This window comes from Amphiura filiformis, chromosome 16, assembly GCF_039555335.1.
Source record: "Amphiura filiformis chromosome 16, Afil_fr2py, whole genome shotgun sequence".
Classification (NCBI taxonomy): domain Eukaryota; kingdom Metazoa; phylum Echinodermata; class Ophiuroidea; order Amphilepidida; family Amphiuridae; genus Amphiura; species Amphiura filiformis.
The window spans coordinates 22,898,805-22,918,737 of record NC_092643.1 but is presented as its reverse complement, the minus strand read 5'-3'; the positions used below and the strand labels follow the sequence as shown (position 1 = coordinate 22,918,737).

Genomic DNA, 19,933 nt, shown 5'->3' with positions numbered 1-19,933 from the left:
TTGCATTAAAAACATACAACATTGTGTTTTAGGCTATTATTTTATTTTAGGCACATGCTTCCTCAACTATTATACTATGGAAGGGTTTGGGAATATTAGAAAATATGTTTAGGTCCAGGGTTGTCACTACGCCGGACAGGGTCGTCCGGCACTCACAAAAAAAAAATAGGGGGTGGTACCCTCAAAGCCTATTCCCAGATTCCTAGCGTTCACTAAAAAGATCATTGTGCGAGGCGCGAGAGCTTCGCTCGCTACGCTTTACTTTTTTGGTCCTGGTGACATCCCTGTTTAGGTCAGCATGGTCTTATAAGTTTGGGAGCAGGGGCTTGGAATGCTAGACACAGTATTGATTGATTGGTGATTCCTGCACCTGGCAAAAAGTAAAGTACGGTATCAATATTACAGTGAAAGTCCTGGAAAAGTACCGGTATATAAAAGAAGTTTTTGAAAAAATCAACATATTAAAGCATGACAAGTGATCAACAGAATGGGCTCCTGCAAATTTATTAAACCTGTCAGGCTGTACGGCTACCCAATGACCCCCTTTTTTTTCAAAATTGTGTCATCAAAATGCCACAAAATAATGTAGAAATTGTAAATTTGGAACAAAAAATAGAATTTTGCTCCATTTTTTTTCAAAATTTCCAAGCGATGACCTCTTTTTTGAAATTACATTATACCCAAATGACTCCCCCTTTTTCATTTTGTTTGTACCGTACCCAATGAACCCTGTTTTTTAAAACAATATTTTGTACTGATAGTAGGGTGGCCACAATGCTAGCTATTGTGTGTACCCCTGCCTACATACACAAATGTATGGTGGAAATTGTAACAGATTCTGCAGCAGTTGGAAAACTTTTGGGCATTTTGAATTCCATATAATTTGTACCACAAAAAGACTTGGAAGTGATGCTTGTTCTCTAATAAACTTATTTATATGTATGAAGATTTCATAAATCATTCCAAAGTCTAAAAAAATTGAAAAATCTATAAAAAAAAAATAAAAAAATTGACAAATCCCAGAAATTGAGGAGGGAGGGGACGAGAACCAAAATATTAATTTTACACGGCCTTAAATAAACAAAAACAATACATCTCATGCCTTCTTTGGCTTTATTCCCACAATTATCGCTTCATATGCAAATTTATGACAAAATCAGGATTTTCCTAAAAATGGGGTAAAAATGGCCAATTTTGTGAATCTTTAAAAGGCTGTATCTTCGCAATGGATTGTCCGATTGAGTTGATTCAAAAGGTTTTTTAAATCATTTTGCAGCAGGAACAATCCTGACAGAAAAAGTAATTCCAGGGGTGGGTTTGAAATTTTCATGTGACCACCCTACTGATAGGCCCTGACTTTGCGACATCGGTAGGCACATACCCATCCCATCACTTGGTAGCGTAGCCAGCAGACTGCCCCCTCTGACCAAAAATGAATGAAAAATGATCCCCTCTCACCAAAAATGAAAGAGAAAATCTGGAGGGCAAAGGAAAAGAAAAAGGGCAAGGAGCCCCTTTTCCATCAAAATTCACCCAGATCATGGGCCAAAATACAACATTTTTGCGCGCTGCGTGTGCAGCTACGCACATTGTCAGAATATTTAGCCATTTTCATCCCGATCATGGGCAAAAATAGTGTCAAATTCAACTTTTTTGCATGCTACGTGCGGCATGCGCACACATCGTCCCAATAAAGCCTTTTTTGGAAGCTCGAAGACAGTCTCTCTAAAAAAAAATTTCAGCTGTGCCCCTGAAATTTTATTTTTCCCCCGACCAAGAAAGCTGGCTACGCCCCTGACTTCCAAAGTTGAGTGCCCGCCAGGCCTCCAAAAACCGCGGGAACGGCGTTCCCAGAAAGGTCACAGAGGTCACAGAAAAAAAAATGCAAAAAAAAAAAAAAAAAGGCTCAGATTGCACGAGAGAGCATCTAAACCCTGGACCCTGGCCGTTAGGAGTTCGCGCTTCGCGCTCGTGATGTTCGCTATGCGCACATAGGCCTATTTCGGTTATTTCACAGAAAATTTCCAGCACTTATCATAAGTTCCCAGACAGCAGAAAATTTTCTGAAGGCCCCCCCCCCCCACGGAATCTGTTTATAGACCAATCTTGAACAAGTTGAACTACTTAAGAAAAATGATCAAATTCGTGTACATCGTGGAACATACTCTTTGCGTGGCTGTGCGTATTAGTAATACGCAGATAGCCTCGCTAATATGGACGCGTAGAGTAGCGTTGTACGCGCGTGTAGTTAGCATGATTAGTCGCGGAGTAACAAGCGTAGTTGAATGTTCCGCGATGTACACAAATTTAATATTTTTTCTATAGGACTATGTTTACTTTAGAAAGCACATAAGGTCACGACTCACGAGGTCCCACAATTTAGGATTAACTGAGAACTGAGTCTGTCATGTCTGTAGTGTAGCCACTAGCAGTACTAAGTAGGGCCTAAGCCTAGATGCAAATGATAGGTCTTTAAAGTTGCAGGCCTAATTTATGGATAAAACTGATGGTGTACACCAGGTCCCTGGGTGTACATATGACTCTGGCCAGTGCCACTTTGGTGTAATAAATGAGTTTTTTTATAGGGCTGCTCGGTATGCTCATGTTGCCTATTGTCATGATTGTTGGCATGCCAGTCACTTCATATTTTTCTTATGAAATTTCAGGCAGGGTCACAGAAAAAAAGTTTGGGAAGCCTGTCCCTGTCATAGCCTAGGCCTAGGCATGACATGATTGCACTCATGCACTACCATACTGAAATTGTAGTAGGCCTGTCTGCTAGGCTAAAATAATGACATGCATGCATCATCATGTCCATGTGTCATTGCAAATTTGCATTGCATTAAAGCATGACATGAATTGATAAGCTTACCTTCTAAAATAAATGTATGTGTATTCGTTCACTTTCAGTTCATGCACGTCTTGAAACTCCTGTCATTTGCCTGGATTGAAAATGAACAGAGTAAAATCTAAAAGCAAGCAACAAGATTTGAAGACAAAATTATATGATTCATGCATCACTTTTTCAACATGATCAAGAAACGCAAAGTTGATCGAACACAATTCCGGTCCTATTTAAATCCGGGTTTTTTCATATCGCGAAATTACGTCACACTCGCTGTTGCTAAAAACCATAATATTTTCATTTGGCAAAACCCCGAGGCAAAACCGTTTTGCCAAATGTAACATAGCTAAATCCTAATAGTTAGTTCTAACTGGTAATAAAAGTCAAATTTTAAATGTTTGGTCAATTTCAGGAAAAATGGGCAAAAAACAAAGGCCTAACTTTTGTAGCCGGGTATTGTAGCAGAGTGTAGTCACAAAATTCTAAAACTTGACACAAAATTAATCTAGCCTATCTTTAAAAAGCAATTTAAGCATTTCCCTAAATCCCCTGGGAATCATTCAAAATTTAAGGCTGTAAATTTGCTTATAATAGGGCCTATGAATATTTATTTTATGTTATTAATTTTGATAAATGGTATGAAAAGAGAGTTTTCCAAAAATTAGAATATAAGTTTATAGGCCTAGGCCTATAAAAACTTTAAATTAGAGAAATAAAAATTAGTGTTTGCACAACTTTTGGGCTTTAAAGACCTATCAACATTTTCAAAAACGCCCATAATGCCCTTATTTTCAAAAATGTGTCCAAATATTTATCAAATTCATACCAGTTTAACTAAAGAATTAGGATTTAGCTATTAGGCCAAATAAAATAAAAAACATATCGTCCCCTCCTCACCGATTTTTGTTATTTTTTCCTATTTGCTTCCTTACTTTGTTTCTTAAATTGTTGTGATGAAAAGACATGTTTAGAAGTTCTTGATTAGGGCCCTATAATTTATAAACACATTCTTCAAGCTAGGGGTAGGGCTTTGGGGAAATAACAAATATATTAGGGGGTCTCCCCGATTTTATGATGTGTTGACAAAAACTTTCCAATAGCAAATTTACACAGAAATGAATGGTAAAAAAAATAACATAATAACAAATTTCTCACAGATTTTTAAAACGTAAAGGTTTCTATACAAAAACGATTCTTTTATAAACCATCATGCGCACAGTTTCCATCACCTCGATACACCTGAGCACATATTTTCGTCCAAGAACTCTCGAGCAAGTAGTGAATTATCTCCGCACAGTCTTTGATTACACTACACGGAATGTAAGAGCTGTGGAGCTTCTACTTGAGCAGCTCAAAATGGGCCTCTTTGATTGGTTTTTGTCGAAACCTAAAGTGTTCCCTTCATCCAATCAGAATTTGTTTTAATATCAAACGAAAGCTAACACTTCCCCTTAAAAACACTTCACTCACAGATAACGCAATTTGAGTATTTGACAATGTTATAGCAAGGGGAATGTGGTAAATATGTTGAAAACTACCGTAAAATGGGGTAACTTCGGTCAGCGGGGTAACTTTGGTCGGTTAAATATATTTTTTGAATGGTCATATTTCCGTATATATTGTTTTTAGTCATATTTGGTTTCAATTTGTTAAGAAATATAGGCCCCTATTTGGAAGAAATAATAGTCACTCATGTCCAATGTCCTCAAAATTTAAGAAAAAATCAGGAGTTTTGACCAAAAATGAGCTTTTTTTTATATTTCTTTCAGAAAAAAATATAAATCGATATTTGTGAGCAAGGATGTGTGCTTGATTAATTTTGCAAGGGGTCAAATGTCACAAAAAACAGCAACTCGCCCGTATACAGCGAAGATCAATTTTTTAATTTTTTTTTCCTTCATGAATGGTAATAGGCCTACTCTGACCAAAGTTGCCCCAAATACGGGGTAACTTTGGTCAGGCTATTTGTAACCCCTAGGGCACCCTTACAAAATTATTAAAAATCTTTTTAACTTCAAGGTGTAGAATGGGACCCTAATGTCACAAAAAAGAGTTAATTAGAAATATAATTGGTTTTGTTTGGAAGCGGTGGTTGAAAAACTCTGAAAAGTGCCCAAAGTTACCCCCATTTTACGGTACCTATCCAAGCACATGTTTTGACCAACATGTAGGTTTTAAAAGTCAAAACCTCAAGTGTTCCTTACAATAGTTTTCAAATTTTATGTTATTAAATTAAAAAGCACACTTATATTGTCCATTAGCGTCACTAGAATGAGCAATTGCAAATCTTGTGCAAAAAGTTACTATTTTCGCCTGTTTTGTCATACGGTTGTAAATTCAATGAACTATGCGCTTACAAATTGATATGAAGTCTGCACGATATAGGCCTACATGTTACTTTTTTTTACTTGGCCTTAAAACATGCTAAAGGCCAAATGATCCTATGTTTAGGTCTAATTCATTTGCCAAAGCAGGATATTTTCAACCCGAAAAACTTAGTTTTTGGAATCGGGAGTAGGCCCTCCGGGAGTAGTCCTAGGCCTAGAGCTGTTAGAGTAGCCACAGGCTTAGGGCCTAACCTATGAGCTATCAATATTTAGACCCTAATGGTCTCATCATTCACTCATACATTCACTCATTTATTAATTCCCTCACTCCCTCACTCACTCACTCACTCACTCACACCCCCACTCACTCACTCACTCACTCACTCACTCACTCACTCACTCTCACTCACTCACTCACTCACTCACTCACTCACTCACTCACTCCCACTCACTCACTCACTCACTCACTCACTCACTCACTCACTCACTCACTCCCTCACTCACTCACCCCCCCCTCACTCACTCACTCACTCACTGATGATGGTGAAAATTATTTGGCTAAATTATTTGTTTGGGAATATGTTAAAGCTGCAGAAAAGAAATATATGAATGTGTCTGTTAATAGAATATGTTTTTGTTTTGTTTGTTGTTGTTAGTTTTTTAATTGCACCACCCCCCCCAAAGAAACCCGATGAATATTGCCTCTGTCCTCTTAAAGAGGTTTATTAGGAAGTGAAACTCATAAAATCAATTATGGTTTAGGAGGACCCTTCCAGCTTCTGTCGGGTCGGAAACGGGGTCGGAAAACATCACTCTGCAGATGGCCATCGGCTATTAAACTGCCAAGTCAGTAAAACACAATTTGTTTTGACAAAATGAAATGTACATTATGTATCTGCAATTCTGTATTGTTATGAATGACGCCTGTGTGGCTTATCTACATTTTTTTAAAATCTCTCATAATGTAATCAATTATGTTTACTATTTTTTTCTATATTTTACATTGTTTTATTTTTTTGGTTATACTACTAGCTATGTATTTTTTATATTATTATTATTATGATTTAGTACATTATGTTCTATATTTATTAATTTAATTTAATTTAATTTAATTTAATTTAATTTAATTTAATTTAATTTAATTTAATTTAATTTAATTTAATTTAATTTAATTTAATTTTGATTTGTTTGATGATTTGATTATATATTATTGTTACTATTATTAATACTGTCTTTTTCTTTTATTATTATTGTTATTATTATTATTCTTATTCTTATTATTCTTATTCTTATTATTATTAATATTATTAATATTATTATTAATATTATTGTTATTATTATTATTACTACTACTATTATAAATATTCAATGCATTTTGCTTGTTTTATTACATATTCTGAATAAATTATATTGCTATCTACTGAAGATAGTAAAATGATCGAGCAAATGATGACGATTGGCGACGAGCTGTGAATAAGTGTGTTATTCCAATTTCCAAACAAAATGTCAAGTGTCAAGATGTCTTGCAATCGTACAGGTGTGGCTGGTGATTTTCTCTCCCAAATTCCCGGCGTTTTGTGGTAATATTGTTTACAATCATGATACCTCACGTCTTTCTCATCATCATGGATATATGTGGAGAATTTTAAAGGTAAATGTTTGCCTTGATTTGTAGTAGAACAGATTATTTATCTGTCATTTAATTAAATGCCGGCGTGCACGTACATGTACTGTATGTACAGTGCAGTGTATGGTATACAATGCAGTGCTCATTATGGCTGACATTGATACACTGACTTCGCCAACGTATATACACATGACTAAAGCATGATGTAAGCTTATAGCCGACTGGACATTATAATAAAATTATTCCAGAAAGCAAAGTAACATGTTTAAAATGCAGGGCATGTCTTAATATATCATCATTCATGTCTCATGATCATGACATAGTCATAGAATAGATGATTGTTTACACCCATCAAATGTGCACGAACCCATGGATTCGATTCATGTAATGATTATTCTGCTCAGCTCAGACTGCTGGATTGGGAAAACAAAATAAACACAAAAAGAAAGTCTTCACTCCAATGGTCCATCTAAACCTGATGATCATGTCTCATGATATGATAACATATCGCCACATCAAGAACTACTGTCTGATCACCTACTACAAAGTGTGGACTTTTTACGTTCAAAATATCCCGAGATTGGTATCATAATAACAGGTGACTTTAACCGCATGAAAGTTTACCCCATCATGAGGGGAAATGATTTGTTTCAAATTGTAAACTTCAATACTCGTGAAAATGCAATTTTAGATCTTGTGATTACGAGTACAGTGATCCTTTTGCTATTTCTCCAATAGGGAGCAGTGATCACAAGGGTGTCTTATGGAATCCGAAAGTGATTTCAAATAGAAATAACTCCGTTAAAATACATGTTGGTCGTCCCATCACTGAGGATGGAATTAATCGCTTTGGTACATGGATTCAGAAACAAGACTGGCATGAAATCCTTGAATGCGAGGGTTCTCAGAGCAAAGTTGATAGGTTTTATGCCATGCTTGATTCTGCTTCTGAAGAGTGTTTCCCAATTAAAAAGAAAAAGATTCACAATAATGATAAACCATGGATCACGCCATATGTTAAGAAGTTGATTAAGAAACGTCAATTGGCTTTTGAGGTTAACCCTGTTGAGTGGCGTAAATTACGTAACAAGGTTCAAAGAGAGATTACTAAAGCTAAGTTAACATATCATGCTCAGAGAATTAGATCTCTCCAAAAACTGAGCCCGTAAGTGGCACCAGCAGATAAAAATTGTCACAAATAACAACAAATCTGAGCTCAGAGTGAGTGTCCCAGGAGTAGATGACGATGACTCTACAGGTAAGGCTAACACTATTAACAACATGTTAAGCTAGTGTGTCAGCCCACATTGAGCCTCTTGTCCTGGCTAAGCTTCCTGCTTATTTACCAGCAAAAAATCCAGTCCCTCATCTCTACCCATGGGATGTTTACTCTGAACTTAAGAAAGTGAATCCATCTAAAGCTGGTGGCCCCGATGGTTTTAAACCTCAATTGGTGCGTGAATTTGCTTATGAACTCAGTATTCCACTCACAGATATTTTAAATTCCTCCTACAAGGAGGGAATTGTGCCCACCCAATGGAAAAAAGCAATAATTGTGCCAGTTCCAAAGACCAGCCCCCCTAATGTTGAAAAACTTAGGCCTGTGTCTCTCACTTCAATTTTCTCCAAAATTGCTGAGGGTTTTATCTGTAAATGGATTTTGGAAGACATTGAGAATTTTATTGACATCAAACAGTTTGGCAATGTTTCTGGAGTTTCTACCAGCCATTATTTAGTTAATCTCATGCATTTTCTCCACCAGGGTGCAGAAAAAAATCACAACGTTGGCACAGTGGTTCTGACAGATTTCTCAAAAGCGTTCGATCTCATCAATCACACCTTGTTAATTGAGAAAATGATCGAAGTTGGTGTGAGAAGAACCATTGTGCCATGGATTTGTGATTTTTGCACAACAGGCAGCAGTGTGTGAAATTCAATGATTCTTTATCTGAGTATGTTACGGTCAAAGGGGGTTCCTCAAGGCACAAAACTGGGTCCTATTGGATTCCAAATTGTTATTAATGATGCTGCCACAGATGCCAAATCACAATACTGGAAATACGTTGATGACATGACCTTTGGTGAGAACCGTCATCGTAATGTTAAAGGCTGTCTTCAAGATGATTTGAATGATTTTACTGAGTGGGCCAAAAACAATTGCCTTAAATTAAACCCATCCAAATGCCAGGCTCTTCTTGTTAATTTTGGTAGATCAGAGCCACTACACACAGATTTGAGAATTGGTAATGAGCCTCTTCCTTATGTTGACAAAGCGAAAGTGCTCGGTCTCTGGTTACAAAATTACCTTAAATGGGACGCCCAGGTTAATGATATGCTTACTAGAGCCAATAGGCGTCTTTTTATGCTTCGCACTTTAAAAAAATTTGGCTTCTCTCAAGATGAGCTCACCATTGTTCTTAAAAGTTACCTTAGACCAGTTCTCGAATATGCTGCTGTGGTTTGGCACTCAAGTATTACATCAAAACAATCTGCTGATATTGAAAGAATTCAAAACGGGCATGTAGGACAATACTTGGTTGGAACTATACATCTTATGATGATGCAATTACTTCGTGCAATCTTGATTTTTTAACTAACAGAAGAGAATTACTCTGTCATTCATTTGCTGAAGGGCTATCAAACAATGCTCGTACTAGTCATCTCATTCCCCCCACTAGGTTTGAAGCCCATGGTAGAAATCTCCGCAATTCAAGTGCAATATCAAAAATTCCTGTCAGAACATCCAGGTTTGCTAATAGTCCAGTACCATATTTTATTAATTTATTGAATCAGTAGTTATCCTTTTGCATTTGCCATTTTTAGTGCTTTTAAACAGTTTTGATGTATTACATGTATGCAGGTGTCATTATTTATATAATTTATTATGATCTCTTTATTTGTATGTGTGAGTGGGAGCACGAGGGAGTACCAGGTGTTTTGGGAGTTTGTTTGAGCCCAGTGATATGTGTGGTGTGAATTAGGTATGTGAGTGTGTGTGTGAGTATATATTGTGCAGGTGTGAGTGGCTGTTTTCTGTGGTGGTTGGGTGTTGTTGGGTTCAGAGATGAAGGGACCATGTGTGCTGGCATGCCGTTGTGTGTGCATCGGGTGCGTGCGCTCATGCACCCTTCACCTGTGTACCCCTTTTTCCACCCACACCGACTCTCGGAGCCGACTCACACCTGCATGCTGATGTTTTAATATGTGGCAATATCCATTTTTGCTTTATATGTGCAATATTTTTCATCTTTTATCTTGCATTATTTGAATTTAAATTTGTTGTTTTATATATTTTGTATTTGTAATTTAGTAATATTTTGATGTCTTTGAATTTTGTAAAAATTGCTCAATTTGGCCTTAGGGCCACGATGCTTTTTCTAATAAAATGAAATGAAATGAAAATGAAATAACATTTTGAGATTGATACAGTCATGCAGAATTTTGTTAGCTCCAATTTGATACCATGCCATGTTTGCTACCAAAAGCCATCAATTGACAAAAATATACCAGTTTTTGTAATTTGGAGCATTTTCAAAAGCTGCAATCAAAACAACCACACGAAATTGCTATTCGTAGTCAAGCTAATCACCCATATAGAGTGCAGTTTATTCAATTGTTCATTTGAAATGCATGATTAACCCAACATTTCTTGGAAGTAAAAGGCAATTTTACATCATCTTGACTTGTGTGATCGATGTTATCTAACAATAATTTCTGGTAATAATACAGAAAATGCAATAAATTTTATTTATAGGTATAAATCTTTGTCACTGTACAAGTATGAGCTTTTGGTGGCAATTTTATATGTTAGCAAATTGGAGCTAACATGTTTACAATGTATGCACATGACTGAACATACCAATCAAATTGTCACACAGTTTATGAAGGTTCATTGGACTTTCTTTTTGTGTTGTCATGCATTTACAGGTTATCTACATGTAGACCTCTCTGTAGTCCACATGCCAATGCCCATTGTGCATACTCTGTATATTACATTTTTAACTAAGCATAAAACTCTGATTTATATTAATTTGTGACAATTGATAGATTTTCACATAGTTATAAGGCCTGAAAAGATTTGTATTGCCCTTTCCGATTGACCCTAAAATCTGACAAGGTTCACATTTTTTGTTTTTTCTTCATATTTGAATTTTCATTTGGTATAAAATTTGCAACATGTTTTGTCAGTTTGCATTGCATACCGCATGTTTGTAATTTGTCACAGTGCTATCTTCAGTAGATAGCATTATAGACTGGTCACAGTGCTATCTTCAGTAGATAGCATTATAGACTGGTCACAGTGCTATCTTTAGTAGATAGCCTTATAGACATATTGTCTCAGTGCTGTCTTCAGTACGGTAGATAGCCTTATAGACTTGTCTCAGTGCTATATTCGGTAGATAGCTTTATATAGACTCATTTGAGTGTTATGATATCTTCAGTAGATAACCATGTAGACTTGTCTCAGTGCTATCTTCAGTAGATATCATTATAGACTTGCCTCAGTGCTGTCTTCAGTAGATAGCCATATAGACTTGTCTTCAGTAGATAGCTTTATAGACATATTTCAGTGCTATCTTCAGCAGATAGCATTATAGACTGGTCTCAGTGCTATCTTCAGTAGATAGCCTTACTGGACTTGTCTTAATGGTATCTTCAGTAGATAGCCTTATACAGCCATCACAGTGCTAAACTTTAGTTCACCTCAAGCTTGCTAGTGACATAGATGTATCTTTTGCTTGTAACAGTTATCAAATTGATCACATAAATTTTTAGGGCGGTTTGTCAGCATAATATGGAATCATCTTACACCATTATCTTAAACTGTGCAAATATTTTCTGTACTTTTGCATTTTATGCAGGTAACTGCAGATAACTTCCATCAATCTAGCCTTGTTTAAATCACCATGGAAGAAGATTTCCCTCCTAGGTTCATTCCAACTTTAAACTTTGAACTAGACCACTTACAAGAATTAGGCGCCATCTTGAATGAACTCCGCAATGAAGAATCTCTGTGTGACGTCACAGTCAATGTCGGCAACAAGTCTTTCAGAGCACACAAAGCCGTTCTTGCAGCCTCCAGTGGGTACTTCAATGCCATGTTCACCAGTGGTTTCCGTGAGAGTGGGCTGTCAGAGGTATCCATCCCTGGCGATGGTGAGATGTTTGAATGTCTCCTTCAATATGCATACACAGGACGCTTCTTCATACCACCAAATAAAGCTACCGAGGTCCTTGCGTCAGCTTGTTATCTTCAGATCCGATACGCAGTGGAAGTCTGCATGGAGTTCTTGTGCTCAGAGTTGAACCAGCGACATAGCAGCTCGCCATGCTCAGAGTTGAACCAGAGACATAGTGGCAAACCATGTATCAAGCTGAAAGATGTGGTGAAGATGTGGATAACTGCAGATAACCATGGTTTGTTTGAGCTCAAAGATTCAGCTGATCGGTTCATCAGTTTGGATTTCTGGAAGTTTTCAAAGACGGAGGAATTCAGCGAGCATATACCACTGGAGTTACTGAGTGATTTATTGGATAGAGGAGAATTGGCAGAGTCTTCCAGCGAAGAGGAGGTAATAACTTATTAAAGCCATATTATAACATTTGCTGAGGAGGATGCCCTCAATATTGTTCAAAATTCAGTTTTTTTACAGGATTATGATGTGCTTTTTAAAACTAACATACCCTGCAAAAATCAAGACTGTAGATGCTCTAGTTTTGTCAAAATGCAGGAACCGTCATTTTATTATTACGATGGAAATATTAGTCAAACGCGTACGCTATGTTCATAACATACGTACATGGTGTGCAGGCGGTGATATACACATCAAAGGATCGTGTCATAGCACAACCGACGGAGTGACACGTATTGGCGTTATCTGCGCTGGAAGTAAATGGCAATTTTCTTGACTTTACCTCAGTTGTTTGGCTCAAAATTAGAAGGGGGCATATCTGGCAATAAAAGCTTACATTTTATGGAAAAGGAATACTAATCAATTTTTATGGAAATGTTATAATATTGCTTTAAGGGTTTAATTCAAGAATGCCCCATATTCGATAGCTTGCATCTTCCTTGTGATCTTTGATCACCGTGCCTTGATTTCTTGACTTATGTCAATGAACAAGGTTATAAATCCGAGCTAAATATTGCAGCTATTGGATGCTGGTTCTAATTATGACATATCTATTGTTGTGTAGGATATACAGGGGTGCGTCTGTATATTAAATTATGAATAGTAAACAGTCTATAATACAGAATTTATTATTTGTTTTTAAACAATTCATTGATGTTAGCACTGGGTAGTAGCCATTACTACCAGTAGACAGGAAGTCTAGAATGTTGACCTTAACGCTGTGGTTGGTCTTCCTGTGCTTTTGAATGGGACAGCAGTAACCTTGGCCAATTTTTAAACCAAAATTTTGGATTTTTCAGATTTTTTTCTAAGTTTGTGAGAGCATAACAAGACTATCCGTTGATGGATTTTTTTTTTTTTGTCGGTAAATATTTTTTAAATTAAGTTTTTTATAACATATTAAAAAGGCAGAGGTAATAAATAAATCAATAAATAATAAATTAGCTAGGTAAGTTTTGAGTAACCTTGATGAAAATTATCAAAAAAGTGCCTATTCTTTTGTGTGAGTACGGTACATCACCTGTCACCTGGTAGTCTTGTAACATGTTTAATGGCGCTGCCCATGGCCACTGGATGAATTGTGTAATTCGAATTAATCAATTCGATATTATAGACTGGTAAATGCTGAAAACTTTATGTACAGTTACCTTGAATAACTGCACAACTGTGTTGTAAAAACTGAAAAATATAATCAGCAACTTAAATATTTTCAGATCTTGGAGGCTACTCATTGTTGGTTGATGTATGACTGGGAACACCGCAAGATTCATGCCCACCACCTTCTGGAGAAGATTCGTCTTGGTGTTGTTCCAGCTGATAACATTAAGAACCTGTTACAGGTAAGCCTCCCGACAAGCATTCAACATAGATTTCCGGCATTTCCATCGCAGCCGAACTGACACTTTTCATAATTCCCTCATTGTCTCATTCCCTAGGTTATGGTCCACCTTACCAATTGTGCCCATCCACCACAAACTGGTCATAAAGTCAGCATTTTCCATTTTGAGATAAAATTAAAAACAGTATATGGAATTCTATGTAAAATATATTAGGAATTTGACCTTTGATGAACCACAACTTCACTTCCAGATGTCCGATGAAGCTGGTTGAGGTGTCATTTTAAAGCTGAAAGTGCACTCTTTCAAAATCTGCAATAAAAAGAAAATGACCTAGGGCCGACTTTCCTACCACTTCGTGGTAGATGGTCCCAAATGATGTCTCCAGTGATATTGTCTTTAGTTTGTTTTCTTTTTCGCGCAAATTGTGTAGTTGTATGTAACTTTATCAGTAATGTGGGTGTGGGTTGCTGTTTTTTAAATTGTTTTTCTTTAATAAAATGTTTTTCTTTTTCGTCAACAGGGTTATTGGAGACCCACTTTAAAGTGATTTAGTTCGCTATTAATGAATTCTGCCAGGGCCTCGTTGACTATATATATATTTTTTTTTGGGGGGGGGGTTCCTGCTTTTGTGTGTATGCTTGTCTGGATTATCAATAACTAAAATCAAATCAAGCCTGCTTAGGCATGAAATGAAAACTCGACTGTCAATTCCAGGCGGTTGGAAATTCTACCTGCTTGTCAGAGGCCATTCCAATATGGATATTCAAGAATGCATGAGTTACAACTCTCAGTTGATTTAAATATCAAACCAGAGTGATTTACAAATGTTGATCTCTTTATTTCACGGTCACAATAGCGCATACTTGAAATTTCACGGTCAACATGCGCATAGTTGAAGGCATGCATAGGGTGAGACGAACTCCCAGGAAAGAAAATCAATTCCTCCTTTGTACATTTGTATAGAAACCACTTGGAATCGGTTCTGTGCCTACATCTGTTCTTTCTTATTTGTTATGTGTGTGTGAGACTTAATTGTCGCGGGAAGATTGTAATCATGCTTTTGTTGAATGCATTTGAGTAGTCCGCCATATTTACGGCATGATACGTCTTATGCACAACATAATACCTTGCTCTTTCTTTTGTGTCACAGGATAATAAGATGCGGGAAGCACCTGAGTGTGTCCAGATGTTGGAAGATGTCCTCAAACTTCATGCGACCAAGGAGATCTTGGATGTACCACCTTCGCATAGTCACCCAGAAATGTTTGCTACCAGGAGTACTATTACTGTAAGTGACAATCACAGAATTGACCTTTTCGGTAAATCCTATAAGCCTTTGCGAGTACACCTGAGATGTCGCCATTTGACGTCACGCTGATCTGCACTGATGCGCACATCGTTTCTCGTTACATCGTTACTACACATTGCAAGTTGGCGTGATGTCAAATGACGAGTTCTCAGGTGTACTTGCAAAGGCTTATGGGATATACAGAAAAGGTCAATTAAGACCAGAGAACACAGACTCCATATACCTCCACATACTATAGCACCATCAGCTATGGGGGAATTGGAATATTTGGGTCCGTGCAGACAGTGCTCGGAAACGAACTAAAGCAATTCTGCGACTCATCTAAAGTGTTTAGGTATCGCGTGCAGGTTGCATCAAGTGTATCTCTTAAATTTGTCTGGTATGTGATGTCACACTCACATGACAACAATTGCCTCAAGCACATTCTGAGCAAAACCAAATACCCCCAATTTTTGCTCCATGTGCATCAAGATCATAGGTGGCGGAAGCAGGGGGCCACATCCCCTCATAAATTTTAGCAAAGGGGGACATCCACCCCTAAAAATTATAACAGAAGAAAAAATAAAGCAAAAAACACCTCATTTGGGACTAAAATGGTCTGAAATTGAAATTTTGTTTTATTTTATTAGGCATTATGGCATACTTTTGAAACACATGAGTCTGTTTTCTTTGGTCTTAAAAGGTGAAAGTTCACACTGAGCAATCATAGCATTTAGATATTGGCCTGTTTACTTATTTCATTCACATGTTTGCTAGGTATAATATCAGTCACTGAAGCTAAAATTAATAGCACATTTGTTTAAATAGCAAACATGCATTGTGATGCAAAGTTTTGATTTTCTATATTTTCAGGCTTTGGTAGCTATCGGTGGTGATCGCGCCACCGAGAGTGGTGAGTTCATCCAGTTCTTTGATGAAGAAGAAGGTTGCTGGCAAAATCTGGAGAAGTTTGCGACTCTCCGTCACAACGAGCTCATAAATCATTGCATGGTAGTGGTAGGGGGTAAGCTGTACTTGGGAGGAGGGAAAGCGTATAATTATGTTGATGGTGGGGTTATGTTGTATCAAAGCAGGAAGTTTTACGAGTACGATACCTCACGGAATGAATGGAGACAGCTTCCGTCTATGCTTACGGCTCGAGAGCATTTCACTCTGGTGTATCTAGATGGATTCATATACGCAGTTGGCGCTATTGAAAATGATGAAGTTGGCAGTCAGCTATGTAGTGCGGAGCGATATAGTCTAGCGAAGGGGAAATGGGAAATCTTACCCCATTTACCAGGTGATTGCTACTGGCCAACTGCAGTAGGGTTTGATGGGAAGCTGTTAGTGTACGGTCCACAGGAGCCTGAGGAATCCATCGGTCAAACATCAGTGTACTCACTGATGGTGTTCTATCCCACAATGCATTGCTGGAAGATGGTTTGGAGCGAAGAGAGAATCTCCGGAGTCCGTCAGTCTCTGCTGATGGTGGAGGAAGGTATGTGTTATGAAATCAGATTTGGTAAGTATAGTAAACCGAATGTGACGGCGATGGAGCTGAATCTGAACAAAGCTAAGCCTACCTTGCAGTTCGGAGACGAGGAAGATCAGGATTTATGCTCGTCGGATTACCACGAAGTATGCATCGATGGTCAGTTCTTTGTGATTGTGTTTGATTATGTGTATAAGACAAAGAGTACATTAGCCTTGAGAGAGAGAACCACAGCTGACCAGGCCATGTGGTCTCGTCTGTGTGATGTGGATGGCACTAAAGCCGTGGCATGTCTCACTTTTGATAAATTGAGACTCATGTAAAGCCATACTTTGTTTGTTAGGTACAATTGCCAAATAGGGTGCAACTTACTAGACTTGAGTCCAGTCCTCGTTTACAGGGGTTTAGGGTTAGGGTTTAGGGTTGGGGTAGGGCAGTCTTGTAATAGTAGAGCTGCACCCTATTCGGCAATCGCTCCATTTGTTAACGCCCAGTTCTTAGTAAGGTTCTTTTGCACGTTTCCAGACTTGCCAATGCTACACGCCTTGTTTATTGTGTAAAATAGAATCAGGTCATGCCTGGACCATGCAATTCCTTGTGGGTAGTTCAGCGATTAACCCCATGAGAACTACCTGCCTATTGGTCAAAAAAAAGTTTTCATTATCAATTGGACCAATCAGCAGCATTGTTAGAATAATTTCACCACACAAAAAAATTGGGGTGAATTATTTACAAAGCTCCATTCTGATTGGTGATTAAAATGAAGATATCATGTAATTGACCAATCAGAGAGAATGCTAGATCGGCAGGTAGTGCTCAGGGGGTTAAGATGCAGACATTTCATGACCAGTGATGTGATTATATTCTGTGTTTATGCTGTATACTTGCTACGTCAGCAATGGGCTATTACAGTTCAGTTGAAATTCATACACCCCCTATGGAAGACATTACCTTAATCTCCCACACCAGGAGTGTGAATTTCAAATGGGGTTACCTGAATAAATGAGTCCATTTGAAATCTACACCCATCTGTGTGAGATAATAAAGTTACGCTTTTCATGGGGGTGTATGGATTAATTTGAACTGGAATAGCCCAAAACAGTGCAAAAGAATGCTGATAAAATCTATTTTCTATTAAAAGTTTATTGATTATTTTGAGATTTAAATTTTTTTTGCAATTAGTTTTTCTTATTTAGTATTTTATATAGTTATAAATCCCACCTTGGTAAAGAGCAAAGTATGGCTAAATTGATACATTTATTTTAATTTACTCCAACCACTCTATCTAAACAGACATAAAAAATTCTGCTGTGATATGGCTTATCACAACCCCATTTGAAGCACTGACCAATTAACAACCTTCTTGGTAGAAAAGGCCAGTGATCACTGACCAGTCATGTTGTATGCAACATGGCTACAAAAATAAAAGGTCTGTTTCAGCTCAAAATTTGTTTGAGTTGGTACGGTAGGTCAATCTTTTTTATATTGGGTCTACATAAGATCTAAATTTCACCAATATTTAGTGCTAAGACTTCCATCAAACTGTTCAAAAAAGCTATATATACACTTTGAAGAAAAAAAAGCGACTGTGATTTTTTGATTTTTCGAATGTCAAGTGTTTAGTGAAAGAAAGCCCTATCTGCGATAGCTGCCCTATAGAAATTTGACAATATCTGTATTGTATTTTATACACATCTAAATATATGACACGGGGCAGCTATTGCAGATGGGGCCTTCTTTTGAATTAACTGATTTGTGAATACCATTATGAAACATGATCTTCATCCATGGCATTGTCTTTTTAAAGACATTTCTTGTTTTGTTTGTGTTTTAAGTCATTTAGCAGCAGAAATCAGAATCTGATTACCATTATTTCCTCGAATAGTTGCCCCCCCCCCAAAAAAAAGTGCTCCACCACTTTTTTCAAGCAAGATGTTTCAAAAATGCCAATATTTCCATGCTATCTTGTGTAGTAAGCTTACCAAGTTGCTCACATGGTCGATAATAGCAGCAATAATTGGCGAAATCTGCATTGGAAACCCAGAAGTGAACAAAAAGTCATGTCATACATTGTAGTTCATCATTTTAGCGTGACTTTTAAGCTTACCTAATGATTTTAATGGGAATTGCCGTGCTAAAAATTACCTCTCATAAACACACCCCCCCCCCCCCGTTTGGAAAATGAAACGCCCCCGGGGGGGGGCGTTTATTCCAGGAAATACAGTATGTAAGATTATCTAAAATTTGTAGTAGAAATCACAGTGCACAAAGTAAAAGGTGCTATGGTGAAGCCCATCTTTTGAATTAAGGCAGTATTACAAAGCGATGTGCCAAATGTTAACAAGATCCACAGTGCTTCTAGTGCAGTAATAGGCTATTCCAGTTGAAATCCATATGCCCCCTGTGGAAGACATGACTTAATGGGTGGCCCCATTTGAAAGCTGCACACCCTGTGTTTAAGATTAAGGGCTTGTCTTTCATAGGGGGTGTATGGATTTCAACTGGGTTAGCCTAATTTTCCCACTGTGTTTTTGTGCTGATGAATAATTTCACCAAAATGCATTTGCTATTTTAAAATTAGTGATTCTTTGGAATAAAATAGTCATATTTTACATTCTCAATGTGAATATTTTAGCATATGGTAAGCTTTTCAACTGATGTGAAAGTTGATGATTTTTGGTCTTACCAATACAGTAAACATATTACATGTATATGTACATTAAAAACTTTTTCAACCAAGAAATAATAGGTTTCTGGTGAAAAAAATGTGTTTTTTCAACTTGACATAGTTGATGTTCAATCATGTACAAGAATAGTTTCTAAAAGGAACTGATCATTTTGTTAGCTTTTAAAAATTGTTTTAATCTCTTAGCCAGCACTGAGCTCAAATCTGATCACAAATAGGCTATTCCAGTTGAAATCCATACACCCCTTTTGGAATACATGACCTTAATCTTCACACTGAGTGTGAATTTAAAATAAGTTTACCTGAATGGGTGACTCCATATGAAATCTACACAGTTGGAGGGCCATTCAACTTTGACGCGCTATTATTAAACTGTACGCTATGAATACGCACACAACGAAAATTTAAATTTGCTTGGTTTGGGTTACAGTTTTAAAAGCTTCCAAATTTCTCTCTACAACTCCTAATAGCTATATATTTTATATATAACTACAAGAAAGGCTTTCAACATTCCATATATGTTCACAAAAAATACCGTAACTTTTCAAGGAATATGATATGGGCACATAAACACAAATTTTTGTCATGAATTGAGATAAAAGAGTAAGAAAACTGTGTTATTTTAAAAATGGTGCGAGTTCATAAATCAGGAATTTGCATATGATTAGAAACATGGCTTATTATCCTCATAT

The 19,933-nt window shown here is 37.2% G+C and overlaps 1 protein-coding gene across 1 annotated transcript; it reads left to right on the top strand.

Moving 5' to 3' along the window:
* The first annotated feature begins 6,690 nt into the window (after positions 1-6,690).
* LOC140136526 (kelch-like protein 38) lies at positions 6,691-16,943 on the top strand. Its single transcript, XM_072158232.1, has 5 exons — positions 6,691-6,823; positions 11,662-12,372; positions 13,647-13,772; positions 14,923-15,060; positions 15,934-16,943. Exons 2-5 carry the CDS (start codon positions 11,707-11,709, stop codon positions 16,876-16,878), a joined length of 1,875 nt encoding a protein of 624 aa, XP_072014333.1. The 5' UTR covers positions 6,691-6,823; positions 11,662-11,706; the 3' UTR covers positions 16,879-16,943.
* The last annotated feature ends 2,990 nt before the right edge of the window (positions 16,944-19,933 follow it).

Excerpts from the sequence above, each read along its gene's own strand:
- LOC140136526 (XM_072158232.1), top strand. The coding sequence starts at position 11,707 with ATGGAAGAAGATTTCCCTCCTAGGTTCATTCCAACTTTAAACTTTGAA. Across the intron at positions 12,373-13,646 it reads AGTCTTCCAGCGAAGAGGAG|ATCTTGGAGGCTACTCATTG; the intron begins GTAATAACTTAT and ends AAATATTTTCAG. Across the intron at positions 13,773-14,922 it reads ACATTAAGAACCTGTTACAG|GATAATAAGATGCGGGAAGC; the intron begins GTAAGCCTCCCG and ends TTTGTGTCACAG.